General features: G+C 41.4%; 1 protein-coding gene across 1 annotated transcript; it reads left to right on the top strand.

Annotated features, from left to right (window-relative positions):
- Positions 1-6,614: 6,614 nt before the first annotated feature.
- LOC124133604 (cornifelin homolog A-like) lies at positions 6,615-24,644 on the top strand. Its single transcript, XM_046498060.2, has 5 exons — positions 6,615-6,722; positions 18,282-18,329; positions 20,162-20,282; positions 21,351-21,490; positions 22,600-24,644. Exons 2-5 carry the CDS (start codon positions 18,300-18,302, stop codon positions 22,702-22,704), a joined length of 396 nt encoding a protein of 131 aa, XP_046354016.1. The 5' UTR covers positions 6,615-6,722; positions 18,282-18,299; the 3' UTR covers positions 22,705-24,644.
- The last annotated feature ends 1,082 nt before the right edge of the window (positions 24,645-25,726 follow it).

The raw sequence follows: 25,726 nt of genomic DNA, 5'->3' as shown, positions 1-25,726 counted from the left end.
AGGCATCCCACCGACATTCATACAGACCCCGACCCCTGAAGATCCGGGGTAGAATTGGTCTTCAGCAACCCATGCTTGCCGTAAAAGCCGACTATGCTTGTCATAAAAAGGCGACTAACGGGTTCGGGTGGTCAGGCTCGCTGACGTGGTTGATGCCTGTCATCGATCCCAATTGCGTGGATCGATGTTCACGATGTCAACAATGCAATTTACCGGGCGCAGCCCGAGCTCTACCATCCGCTCAATTACCGCGCTATAGTGCCACCGCTGACTCGCTATACCGTTACCGTGCCTCACGCTCCGGTGACTCTCGCTTCACGATCTAACACCCCTTTTCGGTCTTAGGGAAACTTACACGTCTTTACGATCAATGGCACTCGTAAAGAGCAACCTCCTCGTGGTGAGTGCTGGGTAGCGCTAATAGCCCTTCACCCGTGTTGACCCGGGGTAGAATTTGTCCACAGCACCCCATTGCTGGTCGTAAAAGGCGACCGAATTGGGCAACCTGTTTGCCGTGGGTTTCGCCCCTGTGTCGGTGGAGGAATGGATTCTGGTAGTTGAGGGCACTGGTTCCTGGAACTGTGTTCCTTTGCCCAACACACTACTTTGACCCTAACTTCACCTAGACGGGTGGTAGAATGGGCCCGGTTCTATCAATCGGCTGGTCACGCCATGCCCTGTGTATGGAAAACGTACATGTTAAGTTTGTTCTGTATTTTTGAATACTAGAAATGAATGTTCTCATTGAAAATTATATGTACAAATTTGCCTAGAGTCCCATGCCAGAAGGCGGTGGCTCATGAGCCAATCTGGTAATGTTGACCTCCAAACTCAATATGTATCCAATTTCTTGTCATAGGCAGAACCAGCCTGGCAATACAGATATTGCTGTTTGTGTCATAATTTCTGGAGTATAACAACCCTGTAGCCCTGGTGTTTGCATCTTGGTGATCCGGTGCATTGCAACACTGTCTACTATGATACTCCGTGGTGGGTGGGGAGCAGGGTTGCTGAATCAATTCAATATAATCATGGCTCACTCACACTCTGGTTCAAAAAGACGTCATTTAGACTCAAGTTCTTCTGATGACGCTGATACTCTTCCTGATTCCTGGGCTCGATTCCTTGTGGTCGAAGCCACAGATCATGAACCACTAAAACTAAATCCCTTTGCTGTATCCAAAGCAATTCATGGATGTTGTGGAGAAACTAAAAATGTCACACGACTGCGTACTGGATCTCTTCTGGTTGAATGCTCGAGGAAACAGCAATCTCTAAATTTATTATCAATCAAACACTTTGCTTATGTTGAGGTTGCTGTTTCTAAGCATAGAACTTTGAACTCTTGTTGTGGCATTGTTCGCGACAGGACATGTTCACTTTCAGACATATCGGAAGATGAAATTGTTTCAGAACTAAAAAATCAAGGAGTTCAATCTGTCAAACGTTTCACCCGAAAGGATGACAAGTCGAAAATATCATTCAAACAAACACCTCTTTTTTCACTTTTGCCCCTCAATCGGTTCCAAAATCAATAAAAGCTGGTTATGTCAACATCGGAGTGGAGGTGTATGTCCCCAATCCACTCCGATGCTATAAGTGGCAAAAGTTTGGTCACGGTTGGAAAACATGTAGACGCCCCATGGTTTGTCATCGTTGTGGTGGCAACCATGAGAGAATGGATTGTACTCAGGATCTAAAGTGTTCAAACTGTGAAGGCCAACACATCCTGCCCTGTATATCAAATTGAAACCTAGATATTAAAACTGAAAGGTGAAAAAAACATCTCTTTTGCAGAGGCTAGGGACCTCGTTGCCAGTCAAGCAACATCTCCTTTAACTCTGAATTATTCTGCTGCTGTGACCAAATCTGCTAAAAAAAATTCATCTGTACTGTGTCAGACCGATTGGACATGGATCAATTCTAATCGACCCGTTGCAAGTGCTTCTGTCTTAAACATTGCTATTTCTGAAGGTAAATCCATATCACCACCATATCGTGTTCAGGCTGAAACTCAAACTTCATCTGAAGCATCTCCTGAAGAACCATCTGCTCTTGAACGAAAATCATAAAAATAAACAAAGAAAAGGGTTAAATAGAAATCAATCACCCAGTACCCCATATTCTTCGGAAGTAACTACTCACAACTCCTTTAGTGCTTTAGACATGGAGGTGGTGACTCCATCGTCAGACAGTAGCGGTAGGAGTTCATCTTCATCACGTTCACGTGAGAGATCACCAATTGAGCCACCATGACTCATTTGTCAAATTTAATTCAATGGAACTGTAGAGGACTTAGGAATAATTATAATGATTTACAACTCTTAATTCAGGATTTCAAACCATCGCGGATATGTTTACAAGAATCATATTTTAAAGACACTGATAAATACGATATAAGATGTTATACCTCCTACAATGTCTTTTCACCTCCAGGTGCTAAAGCCACTGGCGGTTCTTCGATATTCATGAAACACAGCGTTATCCACAGCCCCGTTCATCTTGCTACCCCTCTTCAAGCTGTTGCTGTCCGTGTAACCTTACACATAGTTCTACTTTGTATTCGTTGTATATTCCACCATCTTATTCACTTCGACAGTCTGAACTTCAAGCTCTTTATGATCAACTCCCCAAGCCCTGTATTATAATGGGCGATTTAAATGGGCACAATCCACTCTTGGGTAGTGTTCAGACATATAACAAGGGTAAACTTTTGGAAGATTTCATTTCAAACAACGACTTATGTATCTATAATGATGGTTTCAGCACATATCTACATCCCGGTACAGGTACCTACTCTGCTCTTGATTTATAACTTACAGATTCTGATTTATTAAACGAATTTGAATGGTCCGTCCACGAAGACTTCTGTGGCAGTGATCATTTCCCAACTACATGTATTTTAAAACCCGACTTACCTTGAGATGTTCCTCCTTCAACAAGATGGAACTTCACTAAGGCCAACTGGCCTTTGTTTGAAAAACTTGCATCAAATAAATTAAAACCTGATTAGTTTCTTGACGCTACTGACCCTGTACACATATTTTCAGATGAATTAACTGGGCAAGCTCATGATACTGCTACAGGGTCTGATAACATACATTATCAACTCTTAAAACATTTGCTGCAATCCTGTTTAGAAACCCTCTTGATGATATTTGATAAAATCTGGACATCAGGAGAATTTCCTTCTTCATGGCGTGATGCTATAATTGTTCCCATACCTAACCCTGGACGTGATCATACTGATCCTTCCAATTATCGAACAATTTCATTGACTAGCTGCGTTTGTAAAACCATGGACCGCATGGTCAATAACAGATTAACCTGGTACTTGGAATCCAATAACTAAATCACAAATATCCAATGTGGATTTCGTAAAAATCGCAGTACCATTGACCACTTAGTTCGACTGGAGTCATTCGTTAAGAATGACATTGTAAACAAACAACATGCAGTGTCTATCTTTTTCGATCTAGAAAAACCTTACGACACTACATGGAAACATGGTATTTTAAAGGATTTACACGATTTTAGATTGAGAGGCCGTTTGCCTCAATTTATATCCAAATTTTTAACTGACAGACAATTTCAAGTCTGCATGGGCTCAACCCTGTCTGATCATTATAATCAGGATCAGGGTGTCCCACAAGGCAGTATCTTGTCTGTTACACTATTTAGCATTAAGATAAATAGCCTGTCTAAGGTTTTAAATGATTCCATAGAAGGGTCGCTTTTCGTGGATGATTTTAACATATCTTGTCGTGGTAAAAATATGCATTCAATTGAAAGACAATTGCTGTTGTGTCTTATTAAAATTCAAAGATGGTCACCAGTGCTATATTTGGGTGGCACACCTATCAAAATTGTAAAGGAAGCCAAATTCCTGGGACTTAATTTTGATAGCCATTTGACATTTAAACCCCACATCAAATACCTGAAAGCTAAATGCCTGAAGGCACTCGACTTGTTAAAAGTTGTTTCCAATTCAAAGTTGGGAGGTGATCAGAAGACCCTCCTCCAACTATATAGATCTCTCATACGTTCAAAACTGGATTAAGGCTCCATCGTTTATGGGGGAGCATGCAAAAGTTATCTAAAAATTCTGGATTCTATACATCACCAAGGACTACGGCTCTGCCTTGGATACTTCAGAACGTCTCCCATTAACAGTTTATACGTAGAGGCTGACGAACCATCACTTAAACTCCAACGTCTAAAAGTATCTTTACAGTATATTACCAAATTATCTTCAAATCAGTCAAACCCTGCATATGATTGCGTTTTTCATCCCCTATATGAGGAACTCTCCTAAAAGAAATCTTCTCTTATTCCCCCTCTTGGAATAAGGTTGAAAACTGCAATTTCTGATGCGAATTTACACCTTGAAAATATTTCTCCTTACCGCCTGCTGTCTTCACCTCCTTGGCAAATGATAAAGCCAGAGGTAGACCTCACATTAACAAAACTGAAGAAATCCCAAACAAATCCACTAATTTATCAACAAGAATACCATCAACTGAGAAATAAATATGATACATAAAAATCTATATTTACAGATGGATCCAAGGTTGGTGACGCAGTTGCTAGCGCTGCTATCATTGGATCCAGGACAATATTTATATCGTTCAGGTTGCCACACGAATGTTCAATTTTCACGGCAGAATCACACGCCATCGTAACAGCTCTTAAATGTGTAAATAATAAGTCTAAGCATAAGCAGTTCATAATATTTTCAGACTCTCTTACGTGTCTTCAGGCTATTCAAAATATGTCCAGTACACATCCACTATTACTCGAAATTGTCGTATTATATAATGACCTAACTACTAGCCAGTATGACATCGCTTTATGCTGGTTACCCAGCCATGTTGGAATCGTTGGTAACACAATGGCTGATGCTGCTGCAAAAGCAGCACTCAACAAATCTGTGACACCACTTCTAATCCCCAACAGTGATAATAAACCCGTGATTAGATCTTACATCAGATATCTGATGCAAAAGAAGTGGGACACCCAAGTAGGTATCAATAAATTACAAACTATCGGTTACACCTACTTGGGTTGTCAGTCCAGAATTAACGAAGTCATAATTCGGCGATGTTGTATTGGCCATTCAAGCTACACTCATAAATGTTTATTGACAGGTGAGTATCCTCCATTCGGCATCCCTTGTGATGAAAAAATCACGGTCAAGCATGTCCTGCTGGATTGTATTGATTTTTCCATCACAAGAGATGAATATTTCAAAGTATCATCCATTAAGGATCTTCTTACTGGTATCAACTCTCGTTTAATTATAGATTTTTTAAAGCATATTGAATTGCTTGCAAAATTTTGGTGAATAATATTGTATAAAAACTATGTTTTACATTTGGTAGACTAAATTAACAACTGCGATTGTTAATGCCTGTATCCTCGAAGGGGGTTAAAGTACAGTAAAAGTATTGTCCCCCGGAGAGGATGCATAAGTTCCATTTCTTTCAAAGTAAATTTATAGCTATCACAATTTTAATCGTAGTATATTTGTTAGTTTTAACTGATGGTTAATACTGACTACAATCGCCAGCGACTGAAGGGATGGTGTAAATCCTGCTGGGGAGCCATGCAGGTAGCAAGTCCCCTCGGTCCCTAGTGTGGTGGCCTAACTTTGGTTGCCCGCGATCTATAACCCGTTTTTATATTGTGTTGTTGAATTGTAGCTTATTCTTTTATATCCTTTCAAACTATTTTTAACTAAAATCTGTGATATTCTAGTTATTGTACTGTCCTTTGGTGACAGGTATTTTACAAATTGGCGATGTGACCTTAAATTTTCACTCACTCACTCACTTTACGATCAAACACCCCGTTGCAGTCCTTAGGGTTAGCTTGCTTTGGGCAAGGGTTAGCTTGCTTTGGGCAAGGGTTAGCCATATATTCTTACCTTTTCAAACGTTAATCCGGTTAATCCGATTGGTCGATCATGTCGTCGTATAGCTGGAATATTGCTGAGTGCGGCGTTAAACAACAAACAAACAAACAAACACAAATCATACAGACCCGGAATATATGTCCGAAGATTCACTGTAAAAAAGGCATTGATTCAGCCACTTTGACATCTAACAGACGTCGCAAACGAATCGAGTTATGTCCCTTTACCCGATGCATTCAAATAAACATCGGTTCAATTCAGCTCAACGATACTTGTGCGAAATAAGCAAGTTACCTTAGGTGTGTTCCAAAAGATTTCTCAGCGGGGTACATGTGCGGAAAATAATAGCCCGCTCCTTGACCAATCAGAAGCTAGTATTTTAATGTAAGGTGAAATAAAGAAAGATCTTAACGCCCCCACAGCCGTAAGTCTTTGTTAAAGTATGGGATATGCTGGCCCTGGGTCCCGCTACACAAAGTGATCTTAACGCTAACACTGACAGAAGTCTACATAAACGTATTTTGGAATTACGATCATGTAAAATAACTTTCGGATTGCTATTACTCAGCTAGAATACCAACTGAGTGCAAAACAAAAGACACTATTCACACACGTGCTGACGTATTAATGCACACGACGACACAAGAATCTATGCACGTGTACACAAAACCCAGCATTATTGTCACCAACGCATACTTCGCGCCGCGCGATTTATACATACAGTACGGTAACGCTTGCATTTGTCGCTGAATAGTCAGACACTTGAGTTGCCGGAACGTTGACGGGCGGACCTATTTCCCACCTTCGAGTAAGTACTCGCATTTTGTCTTGTCCGTAAATAGAAAATTAAGGCTGTTAATAAAGAAAATCGGTAAATACGTTTCCTAATAACGTGTTTTAACGCTAGAAATTTGTTTGGGTCCCGTTTTGAGGAGAAACCCTTCGCCAAACGAATCGAATGTTTTTTCGCTGTTCTCTCTGTGGTAACTACATATCCTAGTCACGGCATGTAATGTTTGGAACATAATTAGAAGTTAATTATTTTGGTTCACCACAACTAGACTAGAATTGGTCAGCAAAGAAGGCTAAATGTTTGATTTATGTCGGTAACATGTTTGTGATTGTGTAAAGGCGCTTTTGCTCTGTAGTATGTCATCTCTTTATGACTGGAAACTAAAACAGCAATTCCTAAATTCTGAAGTCACAACCTAAAAGACTCTTACTGCAATGAACGGAGTTACAGTGTAGGGAGTAACGTAATTAGGGGGTAACGTGGAAAGACAGTCTAAACCGTCTTTTGACTTCGAGCTGATGGGAGTACCATAGTTACATGCGTCAGCGCCTGTACGGATACTACATCCTGCTGGAAGGGGAGGGGCTGCACTTATAATACCAGTTGAAACACCGCTAAACATTTTGCGTTTGTTAGCGAAGCGATAACCACTTAATTGGTAGTTATATTGACATATTTACCCCTACCCCCTCACCCCCACTCTCCAAACACCCCCCCCCCCCCCCCCCCCCTACGCTCCAGTGGTCCTTGGAAACTGGTTCACTATGAAACCTTTCGACTGTCCTCCGTTTGTCACTGAAGTCTTGTCATTCGATCGCGTTTTAACGGGCTGTATCAGTGCGTAGCCCCTCTTCACAGATCCCAGTGCATATAATATCACAAATATATTCTCATCTCATATTTATTTTGTGCCCTTTTCGAATCTAGGAATAAAAAGACCTGAGGGTAGCTGCGAACTCTGTGCGTTCCCTTGTGATATGAGTTGATGAGTTTAAGCCTTATACGTGGCTCTACTTCAGGGAATCGATGTTAGATTGTTATGCCGGGTGTCATATGTCGATGACCTCATTCGGAACGAACCGTAGTCACTGTGGCTTGGTAAAGTGTATTTATTGATCAATACATCGGTGGAATAATAATATTGTCACTGTGAGTGCAGGTGTGGTGACTTCGAGGTAGAAGCACCATAGTTAGATGCAGATGTGTTGACTTCGAGATAGAAGCACCATAGTTAGATGCAGGTGTGTTGACTTCGAGATAGAAGCACCATAGTTAGATGCAGGTGTGGTTACATCGAGATATTAGCACCATAGTTAGATGCAGGTGTGGTGACTTCGAGATATTAGCACCATAGTTAGATGCAGGTGTGGTGACTTCGAGATATTAGCACCATAGTTAGATGCAGGTGTGGTGACTTTGAGATAGAGGTACCATAGTTAGATGCAGGGGTGGTTACTTCGAGATATTAGCACCATAGTTAGGTGCAGGTGTGTTGACTTCGAGATAGAAGCACCATAGTTAGATGCAGGTGTGGTGACTTCGAGATATTAGCACCATAGTTAGATGCAGGTGTGGTGACTTCGAGATATTAGCACCATAGTTAGATGCAGGTATGGTTACTTCGAGATATTAGCACCATAGTTAGATGCAGGTGTGGTGACTTCGAGATATTAGCACCATAGTTAGATGCAGGTGTGGTGACTTCGAGATAGAGGTACCATAGTTAGATGCAGGGGTGGTTACTTCGAGATATTAGCACCATAGTTAGGTGCAGGTGTGTTGACTTCGAGATAGAAGCACCATAGTTAGATGCAGGTGTGGTGACTTCGAGATATTAGCACCATAGTTAGATGCAGGTGTGGTGACTTCGAGATATTAGCACCATAGTTAGATGCAGGTATGGTTACTTCGAGATATTAGCACCATAGTTAGATGCAGGTGTGGTGACTTCGAGATATTAGCACCATAGTTAGATGCAGGTGTGGTGACTTCGAGGTATTGGCACCATAGTTAGATGTAGGTGTGGTTACTTCGAGATATAAGCACCATAGTTAGATGCAGGTGTGGTGACTTCGAGATAGGCGTAACGGTTAGATACAGGTTTCTGACATCGTGATAGACGTACCATAGTTAGATACAGGTGTTCTGTCTTCGAGATAGAAGCATCATGGTTAGATGCAGGTGTGGTGACTTCGAGTTAGAAATAACATGGTAAGATAACGCTGTGATGCCTTCGAGATAGAAATAACATGATAAGATGAAGTTGTGATGACTTCAAAATACAAGTAACATGGCCAGATGCAGGTGGGATGACTTGGTAAGCGTTTGTGTGTATTCCAATGGCTTTGAGATGCTGCATAAAGCATGACGTCTTGCTTGACTGGCGAATTACAAGTGCCTGTGTTCTTGATAAAGGAACCACCATCTTTACTCGCATTTCATGAATGTAAAAGAAGATGAAATTCTTTAGTCGATTGTCCTCACCGATGAGATATATATATTTTCGGTAGCTTTCATGTATAGATGGCTCTGTCTTGCTGGGAAGCAGAGAGGCCTCCGTAACACCAAGGAATGGCTTCTCGCCTATTCCTAGTGCCCATGATCAATATGCCACAAGCAGAAAATATGTGGTAGACCCCCACCCCTAGCCTAACATCTAGTCTATGAAATGAACATATATTAAATTATAGGTATAAAATATAATAAAAAGAAACCCAGAGACATTCTTCATTTTCAGATATTGCAGTAATCTAGACTTGCCAAACATTATAGACTTGCATGGGCTGTATTGGATATATTTGTTTCAGGGTCTGTACGACAGACTATCCCACCCTACCTTAATATCGATTGAAGCGTAAAATTACTTTAAACAGTGTCCTGTCGTGATATCATCCTGCTGGAATGAATCTCCAGCGGTGCGGCGAGTCCTTGTCAGATATGACTATGATAACGAACATTCCAGTGTCATTTTAACCATGAACAACAGTGGAAACAGGTGGGACATCGGATATATCGGTCGCGTTTTGTCCTTGACCTCAAAACGCCATTACCGGCGGTGTTAATGCTGCTGTGAAGAGCGTTTTTATTAAAAAATGTGTCATTGACTAAAGACTTGGAAATACGCCCCGGGAGCATACTTGGTCCTTTCTGTAACAAAACTAGTGGCTGATCCATAGATCAATTCGTGCTTTTATTTGTTTGTTTGTTGTTTAACGCCGCACACAGCAATTTTCCAGCTATTGACAATCCAGTGGTTGACAATTCATGCAAACAGTATTATTGACAACAGACTTGGAGACAAATGTATGAGTTAGTTACATCTTTTAGTCGACAGAATATATGTATGTACAACTTTATAACGAATTCGGGGAACTACCATCTACATATTCTGTATACAGAATGCATCAGTTTCATATGTTTCAAAAAATCTCACTGAGATATCCTACATCTTCAAACAATACCTACTTTCTCGGTTATAATTACTATTGCTATTTTCCAAATATCAAATAGTATAGTCATGCTAAATGGCAGGCTTTATATATCGTGCATATCTCCATGGTAAGACCCTAAGTTGTTGAACCTATGCATAGCTGGATAACACGATTGTTTTTCTTTCCTATCCAGTGTGTCATGCCCTCGTTACGCAGAAAACCGGGGTTCGTTTCCACAAATGGGTACAACTTTTGAATCCCATTTCTGGTGTCCCCCGCCATGATAAGGCTGAAAGGAGTAAAACCCAACTCACTCACTCTTACCTATTCGCGATCTGTTGACGGAAGCATTGCGACAGATATGGTATACATTGAATATACATGTATATGCCAGCCTTTCGTTACCCTCGGTAATTAGCTTCATACCGTGTATATCCTAATATATGCATGAACATAACTCATCTGTTCAAAATAAAACCTTCCCAGCGGCGACCAAAGCTCTGTTTCCCACAACCGCTGCATTTCCTTTAAATAAATACCGCGGGGCGGCGCTCCAATGAAACGCCATTACACAGTAATAACCTTCAATTTCCGTGACATCACATTTAGAAAGTCTCTCCATTGTACATCCGCCGACAAGAAAGAGGCCGGGTTGACATTAACCGCTTGGCTAACATGCTGTTTTCTTCACTGAATACTTGTTTCATAAGTTTCATTTTCAAAACCGAATTACAGTAAAGTACGGTTATAACGAACTCAAAGGGACTACTAATTTAAGTTCGTTATAACCGTAGTTCGTTATAAGCATATATACACTATAACTACAGCAAATAGTCGGGACCAAAAAAGTAAGTTCGTTATATCCGTCAGTTCGTTATAAGCGTGTTCGTTATAACCGTAGTTTACAGTATATATGTGTTGTCTTCTTGAGGAAAGTTGAAAGAGTCACGTGACAACGTAAGGAACTATTTTTGTGAATTAGATATTAGGTGGGTCTTTGCATCTCGTCATCAGTCATTTAAGAACGTACGATGTGTGTTTTGCACAATGGGTTTTTCCAGTTCTGTAACAGTGGGATTCTGATGGGACCTTGATAAACAGTAAAAATGTACAGAGTGCGAGAAAGCGAATACGATCTCACGGCAATGTGATCTAACAGATTTCCATATACAACGAAACATTTTCGTTCACACTTGTGGAATCGAACCAGTGTCACCGGAATGGTCAATGAACGCTTGAACCACGATAGGCTTCCCCATCGCCCGGTTTGCACACTGAGAAGGAGCCGTACCTTGTTCCTTGATGGCAGTGGGGTAGCCTAGCGGTTAAAGCGTTCGCTCGTCACGCCTAAGACCCGGGTTCGATTCCCCTCATGGATACAATGTGTGAAGCCCATTTCTGGTGTTCCCCGCCGTGATAATTTTTGGAATATTGCTTAAAGTGGCGTAAAACGATACTCACTGTGTCCTTGATCCTAGCGGTGTGTATAACTGTTGACATGGGTCGCAGTACAATTATCGAGTTTGAGGGCATTGGGTGAATGGGAAAATACCTTTTCGTTCGGAATAGGCAGAAGCTTGAACTCAAAGGTTTCAGTGTCAATACCTGAAGGTGTATGTAGTGGGGGTACACAACTGTGATGGACTGTGGGGTAGGGTCATCGGACTGGATATGTTTTTTTCCAAACAGACCTTTGAAATCCTTTGCGCTTCTGTAAGGCTAGACCGCCAGTGTCAGCATTCAACATTCTTCACCCGCATTAACCATTGATATCAGAGGTGTTTCTATTTTGAGCACAAGCAAACATATATCTAACATTTACAACATATTATATGTGGAAAAGCATCAAAAGCCTTGCGGAACACGTTGGACGACTGAAGGTTATTTCGAGAACAATGAAAAGCAGACACGACTTGGCGCTTTGGCGAACAATACAGCGTGTCCATTGACTGCTTTCTGAAAACCTGATATTCTGCTTGCGTACCCGACCCAGAATCTGTTCAAGCATTCTGGTCTTTCGTGAATATTAACAAAGGGATATACCTGCAAGAATCGCATGCTTACCAGACCTTGCAGCAATTCTAGGTAGCCTGGCGTGGCGGACTGGGGCCGTCTATTGACTCTTTGTCCTGTTCTTCGGGATCTGGAGCGGTATTTACATTCTTCGGGAGGAATTCGCGTGGGTCGTTGTTAACTGGATAGATAGTTTTACCTCATTTTAAAGTAATGGGCTTCGAGTTATCCGGGTATAAACGGTGAACACGAACTACCAAACACTGTGTGGGAGGGCTGGCGGCTTTGAGAATTTGAGTATGTTATTTAATTTTATTAAATACATGTGAAAGGTGAATTCTACCATGAATTTGAAAATTACTAGATTCTGGTTGGTAAATCAGAGGTTGTCAAATCACAATAAATCCCTCTGATTGAAACAACCTATTTGACGGCCCCATCACCGCGGAAGCTAATATTCATAGAATAGTACTTTTTTCGGTCATTGTCGGTAGGCATGTTTAAATAATTATATCTGCAATAAATGTTACAAAATGCAAAGTTGCTGTTACTACATATTCAAAGGATGTGTAGCAATACATTTCGTTCAGAAAACACGATAGAAGTTTACAAAGAGAATGAGAACAATGAGCTTGGAATTTGGCGCTTTTCGGTATACGACTGTGACGTCATATGTTTTGCGTCACAATAGTTGTTTATTGTTTACGCTGCACAATATTCTAGCCATATGACGGCAGTCTGTCAGTAATCGAGTCTGAACCAGACAATCCAGTGATATATATCATGAGCGATATGACGTCATATTGTTTTTTGTTTGTTTGTTGTTTACGCCGCACTCAGCAATATTCCGACTATATGACGGCGGTCTGTAAATAATCGAGTCTGGACCAGACAATCCAGTGATTGACATCATGAGCATCGATCCACACTATTGGGATCGATGACATGCATCAACCAAGTCAGCGAACCTTACCACCCGATCCCGTTAGTCGCCTGACGTCATAAAGGTGGGTGGGGACCCCTAAAGAAAACTAAGAAAGCTTTGCAAGACTTTCGTTCTACACCGCACATCGTCATAATGGTGGCATGCGGTGTAGAACGAAAGCTTTGCAAAGCTTTTTTAGTTTTCTTTAGGTGTCCCCACCTCATGTTAGCTTAAGAAGTTCCCGTGCTAATGTGCTTTGAGTGCCTGTCATGCTCGAGTGAAGTATTGCAGTGTAAACAATCTGCGTGAGCATTAAGAGCGCCATATTTTGTCTAAAGGCTGTTGTTGGTGATTCCTAATTCAGATCGACAACCCACTCAAAACACTGGACTCAGTCCGTTCTGCTCCGCTCAATATATATGCCATCCCGTTCGCGTTTTAGTGAGTGAGTTGGGCTTAACGCTGCTTTTAACAGTATTCCAGTTATATCACGGCGTGTCAGCTTAATGTGGGAGGAAAGCCCGAAGAGATGCAGGTCTCAGACTTTTACCACTTCGTTGAAACCCACGAGCACCGGTATGGTGCTGACAAACCTAGAAACATAATCGGGGCGAACCGGGATTCGAACCCACAATCATACGTTTCTGGCGTGCCCAAGAGACGCAACTCTGCACAGCGAATCGCGGCGACTTAGACGACAGCCTAATGTGGGAGGAAAGCCCGAAGTGATGCAGGTCTCAGACGTTTACCACTTCGGTGAAACCCACGAGCACCATGTGTGTGTTTGTGTGTGTGTGTAATGTGTGTGTGCGTGTGGTGTGTGTGAGTGTGAGTGTGTGTTTTGTGTGTTGAATGTGTTGTGTGTGTGTGTGTGTGTTTTGTTTGTTGTATGTGTGTAATGTGTGTGTGTGTGGTGTTTGTGTGTGTCTGTTTTGTTTGTTGTGTGTTGTGTGTATTGTAGTTATGGTGTGTGTATTGTAATCATTAACTATCACAAATATAATTCGAATTAGCAGACACACGGAGTGCTGTTTGAACGACTAGCATCGAACCCGCCACGTCTACTATAATGCTATGGCTACAAATTTACCGGACAAAAATCTCCTATCACATTCCCAGAGAAGGTACAATGGCGTCACACCTGGTGGTAGCGGAATACCAAATGTCTACCTTTGTTCAGGGCCCTGCACGACAGCAGAATCCCCAATACCACATGGATGTACACATAGCTAGGGTCTGATATTGATCACGTCAGTAGGACATTAATAGCAAACAAGTATTATTTGGACCGCTTTTGACAAGCTTTATCATTTATTGATCAGGAGCCGTATACATATAGCAATCTATGTAGAAATCCATAATATAAATTGTATTATAATATATAATCCATAATATATGATCATGATGTGTTGTGTGCATGTGTGTGTGTGCGTGTGCGTGCGTGCGTGCGTGCGTGCGTGCGTGCGTGCGTGCGTGCGTGCGTGTGTGTGTGTGTGTGTGTGTGTGTGTGTGTGCGTATGTATAACTGTATAATCACAGATATATCTAATGCGATATATTTGTAGTTAGAACTAACATGACGGGCCGATAAACGATGGAGGTATATATTCTCTACGCTGCCATGGGCGTTAAAGTGCTCTCACTGAAAATACTTCACGGCTGTGAGGTAGGAATATCGCTTTCACTTCATAATTGAGTTCATTCAAGGTGAAGTGAATGATTTAACCTTTCATTTAAAATAATACATTTTTAGGGCCATCACTGTTAATGTAACAATAACGGAACATGTATAACAACGGGGGGGGGGGGGGGGGGCGACTACCGTAATCACATATATATTTTGCCCTGTGCTGCTGATAATTATAGCGACAGTTCCCGGAATGTGAATACCTGGGGCATTCAAGTAGTGAGTGAGTGAGTATGGTTTTTACGCCGCTTTTAGCAATATTCCTGCAATATCACGGCGAGGGAACCAGAAATGGGCTGCACACATTGTACCCATGTCGAAAATCGAACCCGGATATTCGGCGTGACGAGCGAACGCTTTAACCACTAGGCTTCCCGACGGCTCCCCCATTCAAGAAGATAATGAAAGCAATGTTCACTTTCTGAACTCCAATCACATGATAAGTGTCACTCAGATGTACACGAAATAGATCCGATGTCAGCGTGCTACACGAATGCTGTGGCCTTGTTTGAAGGATATATACTTTCTGCTACCCTGCAAGTAGAACTGTAGCACATTTCCGGGAACTTGGATTACCGCAATTTTAATTATATGACAATGCAATAGTGTCCCTTATTTCAGTATTCAGCGTGTTCCACAAATACCTGCTGTCCCAGATATTCTAAAATAGGCCTAACATACTGCATTATATACACGTTTGATTAAACATTTTTGAAGACTTATTTTAATCATCTCATGGCTAAACCATTTTGGAACCTTTCTTTTAATTGAGGTTACATGGTTTGCCCTGTATTATCAGACAGTTACATCAAGGTGTTTGTGAGAAGTTACACGATAACCGATCGTGATCGTAAACAAGATCAAGTGCAGGACAAATATTGTTATGACCAAACAGCATAAACTTAGTTTTCTTTGGATTAAACCTAACCAGCCACGTGTCCGCCCATTCAGCTCATTTGACAAGATCAATGTTGAAACTACAGACTGATTGATAGCGACGCGTGACTGGCATCTCCATTAGAGTGTAAGGGATTGTCATGTTCTATCCTGATAAGTACCCCAAGAGGTTAATGGAAGGGGCGTTCACTTTCGTCTCCAGTTCGTTCCGTCAACAGTGTCATGGAACAGAGTAACGCGCCGGTCTAAACATGATAGACCAGCTCGCGTGGGATGAAAAAGGAATAAGAGAGTTTGTTTGTTTGTTGTTTAACGCCGCACTCAGCAATATTCCAGCTATATGACGGCGGTCTGTTGTCAATCGGGTATGGTCCAGACAATCTAGTGATAGACATCATGAGCATCGATCCACGCAATTGGGATGCGATTATATGCCTCAACCAAGTAAAAAATCTGGATATACAAACGCATTAACATAAACATTACCATAATAAAAATAATACTAATGATACTTGTAATACTAATGATAGTTATAATACAAGTATATTCATGGTACAAATAATACTTGTAATATTAATTATACTTGTGGTACAAATGATACTTTTCATACTAATGATATTACAATCCCAGTTGTCTTCATGATACTAATAATACTTGTAATATTAATTATACTTGTGATTACTACTTGTAATACTAACACTACTTATAATACTAATAATAGTTCTAATAGCAATACTTCTCACGATACGGGCGTATTAACGATACTCATAATACCGATTATACTCAGCTCCCTGTGTAGTATAATATAGGTGTCAAGACTTGGGCCAAAATAAGTCATTGTGTCTCAGGTAACGGATATTAAGTCACTAGGTATATACAGGTCATATGACTTGCTTAATTGATTAAGATATAGGTTTTTTAAAGGTTTATGTTGACAAGTTACCCATGTTATTAGTTATCCATGTGTAAGTTTAACGATGACTCAGCGGGACGACTCGAGAAGATCCGGTCTAGAATTGATCTACAGCTACACATGCTGGCTTGCCCTTGTCTGGCCTACAACTTATATCGCCTATGAGGACAGGCCCCATGCTTGGTGTAAGAGGAGACTAACGGATCGGGTGGTCAGGATCGCTGACTTGGTTGATGCATGTCACCCTATCCAAATTGCGTAGATCGATGCTCATGATATCAATCACTGGATTGTCTGGTTCAGACTCGAATATTGACAGACCGCCGTCATATAGCTTGAATATTGCTCAGTGCGGCGTAAGCAAACAAACATGAAAGACGCAGATTTAGTCTGGCCTAACAATTTCCACAGGAAACAAGCACTGCCCCGGAAGTGTAGCGCATGCTATAAGTGTGTGAAAGCCCGCGTTCATATTCTCTGCCTCAACAGCATGGCATATATTCTGCTTCAAAGTTAAACCAAGTTTGCGTCAAACAAAATTTTCAGAGTTTTAAAGGAAACGACTTGAAGGAGATAGTACAATGCCCCCTGTGACGTCTTGAATGTTAAAAGCGGCGTAAAACCCAACTAACTCAAATCTACGGAAGACTTTTAGGGCCATTTGTATTTCAATATTTTTTCTTGGAATTTCAAGATACTTAGTTGAAATTTCAGGTTTCATACTAAGTTGAAACTTCAAGATGCTAAGTTGAAATTTCAGTACGCGATGTTTAAATTTCAAGATATATAAGCTGAAATTTCAAGATATCAACTTGAACTTTCATCTCATTATCTTGAAATTTCAAGATCATCATCTAAAAATTTCAACTTAGTATGTATCTTGTAATTTCAAGTTAGTATCTTGAAATTTCAACATAACAAAACAAATGGCCTTGAAAGGCGTCCGTACAAATCTGCTAAGAGGTCACGATACTCGTGTACACTTTAGTATTGCAATAATTACTTTCAAGGGGGTGAATCTTTGTCACGTCTCACTGAATTACTGAAATAATTGAAATTGCTGCCCCCTCTCAACCCGAAGGAATATTACGGCGTGACTCCCCGTTCCCCACTCTCGTGGGAATGTAAAGTGCCTTGAAGTTCTCCATCAAAATCATTTGAACCCGATCTGGTATTATAAGTATCATCAATATTCCAATATCATTAGTATTAGTAGTGTCATGTTAATGTTTTTATTACTTATATTATGTTAAAATGATTATGGCTAATCAACCATAGCCAGTGCCGAAACTAAGATACAAATTTTCTGTACAAGTTTCCCGTTTGTCCAGTATCCGGTCCGAAACAAGTCAACAATAAGTACAGTAAACTACGGTTATAACGAACACGCTTATAACGAACTGACGGATATAACGAACTTACTTTTTTGGTCCCGACTATTTGCTGTAGTTATACTGTATATATGCTTATAACGAACTACGGTTATAACGAACATAAAAGAGTAGTCCCTTTGAGTTCGTTATAACCGTACTTTACTGTAGTTTAATTGAGAACTTATAACCCTTGTTAGAAACCGGCTCTTATTATCCGACCTTAATGGAGAATATACGGTAACTACGTTCTCTACGTCTATTTCTGTTCAGATAATTAATTAGAACAATTCAGACGACACTGAGTGTATCATTCTTTCTACTTTTGATCATTTCAGTTTTGAACCAACGTGACCATGTCGCAAGGATACCCAGTGACAGCCCAGGTGAGTCACACACGAGGCGGGGCCGGATGGGGGGTGACCGGATGGGAGAGGCCGGATAGCTGTCCCCGTTTTGTACCCAGACAGGCATGATAACCCCATACGTGATTTAAATACACAAAGAAAGGATAAGCAAACATGAGGAGGGGTTTCTTGGGGAATTTTAAATATTTCTATGCGGCCATGGCATTCTAACAGAATATTAAGCATACGTTGGTCGTATTTTGAAGTTTGTTTAAAGTCGTAATATTCTTAATTATTAATATTATATATAACTTTAACATGTTATGTAATGCAAAATTGTAAAACAAGTTATCACAGAAAGTTTTCACTGAATTTTAGAAAACTAGTTTACATCAGATATCACGACGTTACGAACATTCGAAAATCAGAGAAAGTCAAATATCAAGAATAGTTGGATATGCGAATGGTCGGATGTCACGAATAGTTGAATATCACGAATAGTCAGATACCAGAGAGTTGGATATGGGGAATATCTGGATACCATGATCAGTCGGATATCACTAAATTATGGATGTCATGAATAGTCGGATATCAGTAATAGTCGGATATCACAAACTTACAGGTCCTGTTTAAACGACTGATGACTATGTAACGAATAATGTATATGCAATACTTTGCTTCAAGGGCATCTCTCTTCTCTTTGACTTTCTGTGCAAAACAACATGTACGTTGTTGTGGTTTCAACTCAAACACGCTGTTTCCAAGCTATTTAGGCAGGGTCACACACAGGTGATGCGGGACATTCACGTCACTGCTACAGTGACATATTGTAAAACCCATGTACACAGAAATGTAGTGCAGGATGCAGTAATAGATCATCCCCATGGCTGTATAATAAGCCGTGCGGACTTGAGTACATGCGACACTTTGACGGGTCTGTGACACTTTGACGTGTCTGTGACACTTTGACGGGTCTGCGACACTTTGACGGGTCTGTGACACTTTGACTGGTCCGTGACACTTTGGCGGGTCCGTGACACTTTGGCGGGTCTGTGACACTTTGACGGGTCTGTGACACTTTGACGTGTCTGCGACACTTTGACGGGTCTGTGACACTTTGACGGGTCTGTGACGCTTTGACTGGTCTGTGACACTTTGACTGGTCTGTGACACATTGACGGGTCTGTGTCACTTTGACGGGTCTGTGACACATTGACGGGTCTGTGACACATTGACGGGTCTGTGACACTTTGACGGGTCTGTGACACATTGGCGGGTCTGTGACACTTTGACTGGTCTGTGACACTTTGACTGGTCCGTGACATTTTGACGGGTCCGTGACATTTTGACGGGTCCGTGACATTTTGACTGGTCTGTGACACGTTGACGGGTCTGTGACACATTGGCGGGTCTGTGACACTTTGACGGGTCTGTGACACATTGACGGGTCTGTGACACTTTGACGTGTCTGTGACATTTTGACGGGTCCGTGACATTTTGACGGGTCCGTGACATTTTGACTGGTCCGTGACACTTTGGCGGGTCCGTGACACTTTGGCGGGTCTGTGACACATTGACGGGTCTGTGACACTTTGACGGGTCTGTGCAACTTTGACGGGTCTGTGACACTTTGACGGGTCTGTGACACTTTGACGGGTCTGTGACACTTTGGCGGGTCTTTGACACTTTGACGGGTCTGTGACACTTTGGCGGGTCTGTGACACTTTGACGGGTCTGTGTCATTTTGACGAGTCTGTGACACATTGACGGGTCTGTGACACTTTGGCGGGTCTGTGACACTTTGACGAGTCTGTGACACTTTGACGGGTCTGGAGGAGGCACAAGTTTATATATGTGTTGGTTTATTTCAGCCGTACGTCCATGGCCACACCACCGGCCACACAACCGTGGTGATGACCACCACGTCACAGGTGAAACAAACCAGGGACTGGTCATCTGGAATTTTCGCCTGCTTTGACGACATAACTACATGTAGGTGGTACACTGTCTCTATGCTACAGCTTATGCTTTGTCCATTTGAACAGTTAATAGAGGTTACACGTGGGTCCTGCACTGTCTAGATGAATACATATGGGGCAATTACGATAGTTTACACGTGGGCCAAGCACTGTCTTGATAATACAAAGGGGTAGTTACGATAGTTTACACGTGGGCCATGCACTGTCTTGGTGAATACAAAAGGGGTAATGACGATAGTTTACACGTGGGCCATGCACTGTCTTGGTGAATACAAAAGGGTAATGACGATAGTTTACACGTGGGCCATGCACTGTCTAGTGCATATGGGGTAATTACGATAGTTTACACGTGGGCTATCCGCTGTGTAATGGAATACATATGGGGTAATTACGATAGTTTACACGTGGGCTATGCGCTGTGTAGTGGAATACATATGGGGTAATGACGATAGTTTACACATGGGCTATGCAGTGTCTAGTGGAATACATATGGGGTAACTGTGTAGATCATGTGCTATCTAGTGGAATACATATGGAGTAACTGTGTAGATCATGTGCTATCTAGTGGAATACATATGGGGTAACTGTGTAGATCATGTGCTATCTAGTGGAATACATATGGAGTAACTGTGTAGATCATGTGCTATCTAGTGGAGCACATATGGGGTAACTGTGTAGATCATGTGCTATCTAGTGGAGCACATATGGGGTAACTGTGTAGATCATGTGCTATCTAGTGGAGCACATATGGGGTAACTGTGTAGATCATGTGCTATCTAGTGGAGCACATATGGGGTAACTGTGTAGATCATGTGCTATCTAGTGGAGCACATATGGAGTAACTGTGTAGATCATGTGCTATCTAGTGGAGCACATATGGGGTAACTGTGTAGATCATGTGCTATCTAGTGGAATACATATGGGGTAACTGTGTAGATCATGTGCTATCTAGTGGAGCACATATGGGGTAACGATGAGGCTACGATGAGGTTTTTGCGCTGTCAAGTGGAGTACATCTAAAGTAACACCCGATAAGAGATGTATCAGCACGCCATATGAACTGACTGTGTGGTGTTTGTAGGTCTCTGCGGGACGTTCTGCGGTTTGTGCCTGGAGTGCCAAGTGGCCATGAAGATGGGTGAACACTGCTGCGTCCCGATCTGTGTGCCCGCTGCTATCATCACCATGAGGGCGACCATGAGAGAGAGACACCATATCCAGGTGAGCAAAATATCACCTTCAGTTTTCTTTTCTATGCCCCTTTCCCGGGTCTTTCCCCCCTCAAACCATTTTGAGTTGTTAGTAGTCCGAGGCTCCTTTTGTGTACTAGCTTCGACCTGCAACCCCTATATCAAATTGACAGTTCTTAATGGGGTCGACATTTTAATAATATTTACAATATATTTTAAAATGTCGTACTTATGTTGTATGTAAAGATCCCAAAGTACAGCATAATTTACTGTTCTACACAAGGCCCATATTAACGCCATTCATCTTCACTCTGGACTTATTTTGGGCAACATGACCTTTTTAAGAGTTTAAAGACTGGATCGGTGAAAAAACCCATTGACGTCTTTATTGTTTTACACACATGGCATTAAGGCGGGCCATTGTCGTCGGTACTGCAAATGTGACATACCTGTAGTATAATATTTGTCAACAGTTTTTGTCAGAGTTCGGGGAGGATATTATGTAGATTCTGCGGTAAAAATGCGCATCAAGAGTACATTGCTTAGCCATAGGGTACAACTATGCATTTCAATTTTTGTAAGGTTAAATCTCCGTTTATCTTACCTTACATATGAATGTCGTATTCTGGTTGGCTGGGACCCATTCCTTTATTTTCAATGTTTCCCGTTGATTTGTAATGTACAGTACAGTAATGTTTCCCCCTCGAATTGCCAAACTGTTGGCATTACATTTGCAACATACCAACGCAACTTTGTATCTCCAATTTATGATGTAAGACGCCATTCTCCGGATACTTGCGATATTTTTCGAATGAAATAGATAGATCTAGGGGGAATAACTCTAAGTTTCGATTACTGTCGAAAAATATAAATTGTCATCCAAAATTCTTGAAGAAAATAATTATCCTTCAGACTGTTGGAAAACAAAAGAAATTGACGCCACAAAAATTACATTACTGCGAGGTGATTTTCTTTAAAGAAAATCAGGGTCATAGTTATAAATAAAAAAAACCACACCTCTGGTTTACTAGCTGTAGCAGTAAAAAAAGTTTCGATTTTTAAAAATGCTGTCTTTTGGGCCACGAGATGTACCGAAATTAGAAAAGGCACATTAGTAATACGAGTACGCTTTTATTTCAGGGCGGGATTCTCAATGACTGTTTTATGTCATATTGCTGTGGTCCCTGCGTGCTGTGTCAAGTAGCACGTGAGCTGAAACACACCGGGGAATGGCAGATCAACTAAATGTGGAGAACACGACTCGTCGTCACCAGGATACCCTGCCAGAAGGCGATGTGGAGACATGAGTTTAAACCTCAACTCGCGCTTACTACATAACCGAAGCTTCTTATGCAATTTTATAACCTCATCTCCTATCTGTATCATAAAAACAATTTACATTTCCGCCCATGTCACTTTCTATGTTTGCTTCCCGTATTTAGAACCAAGGTTCTGTGCTTGACATCAGCGCCAGTAACGAGGTATCGCTGTGAGGAGCTTGGTGTTAATGCATGACAATGGCGGAAACAGACCACGCTCATGGACAGTGCTTATCCGCGCTATAGTATTTAATGGAGTAACCCAATAAATATGCCACTAAGATATTAATAGCACGTTTCGCATTTTAAAACTTTTAATATACTTTTCTTGGACTGGGATGATCCTGGGACCACTCACACTGAATAGTGAAACACTTTGAAAACACCACAAAACCCATCGGTGTAAAATAATAGACGCTCACCAGGTTTTCTTAGTATTTATAATTTTGTGGATTTAAAAGAGGTAGATCTACCCTCTCAAAACTGACATCAGTGATAGACAATTAAACATATATTTTATTAATAATCACTGATATTCTTTTTTTATTTTTAAAAAGAGGTAGATCTACCCTCTCCAAACTGACATCAATGATAGACAATTAAACATATATTTTATTAATAATCACTGATATCCTTATTTGGACTCCCAAAGCAGAATGAAGTAACCAACCCATTGTGCAGCCTGTATATTGTGGTCGGTGCTTGGATTGAAATGCTTTCCTTGTTCCTGTGTAATCCCCACGGCAGTAGTCAAGCACTTGATCAGTGTCCTCTATCGCAACCCAACCGTTCTACGCACCCACAGCGTATACAGTTCTGGGGAAGCTCTATTGAATGCACAATACCAATCAGCATACAACATGTACAAGGGACGACCTTCCACTTCCCAGTGCCTTGGAACGTTTGAGCCCAGATGTGATTCAAGGGAGATAACCGAAAAACCTTTCGCCTTTCGTCAGCCATTGCCCCGTGGACTTTGGCACTGTGTCAATCTTGGCTAAGATCTTTCTTCAGACGTGGATGGAATTGGCAAATGCAGTGCATGTATAAATGTCATACAAACATAACCACCACAACCTCTTCTTGTTAATCCCATATTAGTCCTATTACGTATTTTTGAACACTATTCGTTCTCTCTCCATGTGTGTCTTTACCATCGGAAGTATTAAACACCAAGATCTACAAGTTTCCGTTCTCTGCTGTGCTGAACACTTAGTTAATTAGTACAACTTAGTACAAAGCGCATCTTTTAGGAATAAAAAGGGGAATATTTTCGGTGCGAAATGTATAATGTTGGACAAAATCTTAATATTTAAAGGTATTTATTAATGATAAGCTGTTTCCCAAAATCATCCGAAATATCCACAAACTTTAGAATTTCATTGTTTTATTCATTCCGTATGCTATATCTACGTACTCGTAAGATATTAAGAAATGAAACTTGCATATCATGGTGTTTAGTACATATTGTTACATAGTGTTACATAGAGTATTTTCTTCTTATTATCGTATTTAGTTCTTCGTCATGTGTAGCAAGGCGTGGAGAAACTCGCCTTATAAAAAAATAAAATGTGAAAAGGGGGTTCCGAAGAAAGAAAAGAAAAACAACCGATCTCCGTTTTAAGGCTTTCAATAAATCCTGCACAGTGAAAGATTTTACGTGTGCGTGTACTAATAATATATATGTGTCCCACTCGATTGGGTATTCATTTCGTCATTTCAATTTGAGTGAAATATTTGAAAAAACGTCTATTATATTCTTTGAAAAATGATTGCAATGTATCATTGTAATTAGTAGCTCATCACATGATCATATATTTTCATAATATTTTTCGCATTTTTAATAAACCTACATTCCAAGCTTGATTCAGTGTTACGTTGCTTATATTCTTATAGAGCAATTCTTTGTCGTTGTACAAAGGCATTGAAAACTGTGTCACATAAGGCCACAAGGTTGCGCTGAACTCGTGTGACCGCCCCGGGCAGGAATCACGGCTCTGCATCTCCTCGGCACTGACTGGATAAGTGTACGAATTCTGTCCTGCGGAATTCTGCGCCATTCTGCTTGTAACGCGTTGGCCAGTTGTGGGAGTGTCTGCGGCGTGTTCTGGCGTTGACGTACACGTCGATCCAGTTCATCCCAGGGATGTTCGATTGGGTTTAGATCTGGAGATCTGGACGGCCAGAGCAAGTCGTTGATGGCCCCGAACACCATGACACTATCGCCACCGAATTAGTGGAATTCACGTACACAATGTGGGGCAAAACGCTCATTTCAACGACGATAAACACGTTGTCTTCCATCTCACCGGTGAAGAAGAAATCGTGATTCATCGCTAAACTACACTCGTCACCAGTTTCTCAAATTCTAAGGCGGTAAGGTAAGGCACCAGCGCAAGCGTCCCTGTCGATGGATCTGTTACAAAACATGGACGATAACTGGTCTTCTGGTTCGGATTCCAGCCTCGCGAAGATGGTTCCTATCAGTCTGGTCAGATATCCTCCTCAAACAAGGGATGCGTCCTGCAGTCTCCGTAGGAAGTGGAACAGTCGAATGTAGCGACCCTGTGCAGGGGCGGCAACTCTTTGTCGGCCGGTTCTCGGACGATCTGCTGTGTGTATCGGTCACAAAGGCGGCAAATGGTACTGTGGTAGACGTTGAAGTGACGTGCAACAGAAGACTGCGATTCCCCTCTTTGGATACCGCCTATGGCGATGTTCCGATCGGCAGCGCTGAGTCTCGGCATTTTCGAACTTGAAAAATGTTGACAATTGAATGACAAATTATTGGCTTATGCTTGCCTTTTTATAGCCACTACCACGAGTTTTTGACGCAACGTTTGTCGAATATCAGGCCACCAACATTTTCCAATAACATATATCCAATTTATATACCGGACTTTTTGTGCAGTCAGGTCCAGTGAACTACATACGACCTGTGCGTTTCT

Source organism: Haliotis rufescens, unplaced genomic scaffold, assembly GCF_023055435.1.
Source record: "Haliotis rufescens isolate VD_foot unplaced genomic scaffold, xgHalRufe1.0.p SCAF_5, whole genome shotgun sequence".
NCBI classification, from domain to species: domain Eukaryota; kingdom Metazoa; phylum Mollusca; class Gastropoda; order Lepetellida; family Haliotidae; genus Haliotis; species Haliotis rufescens.
This window is presented reverse-complemented; position numbering and strand designations above follow the sequence as displayed.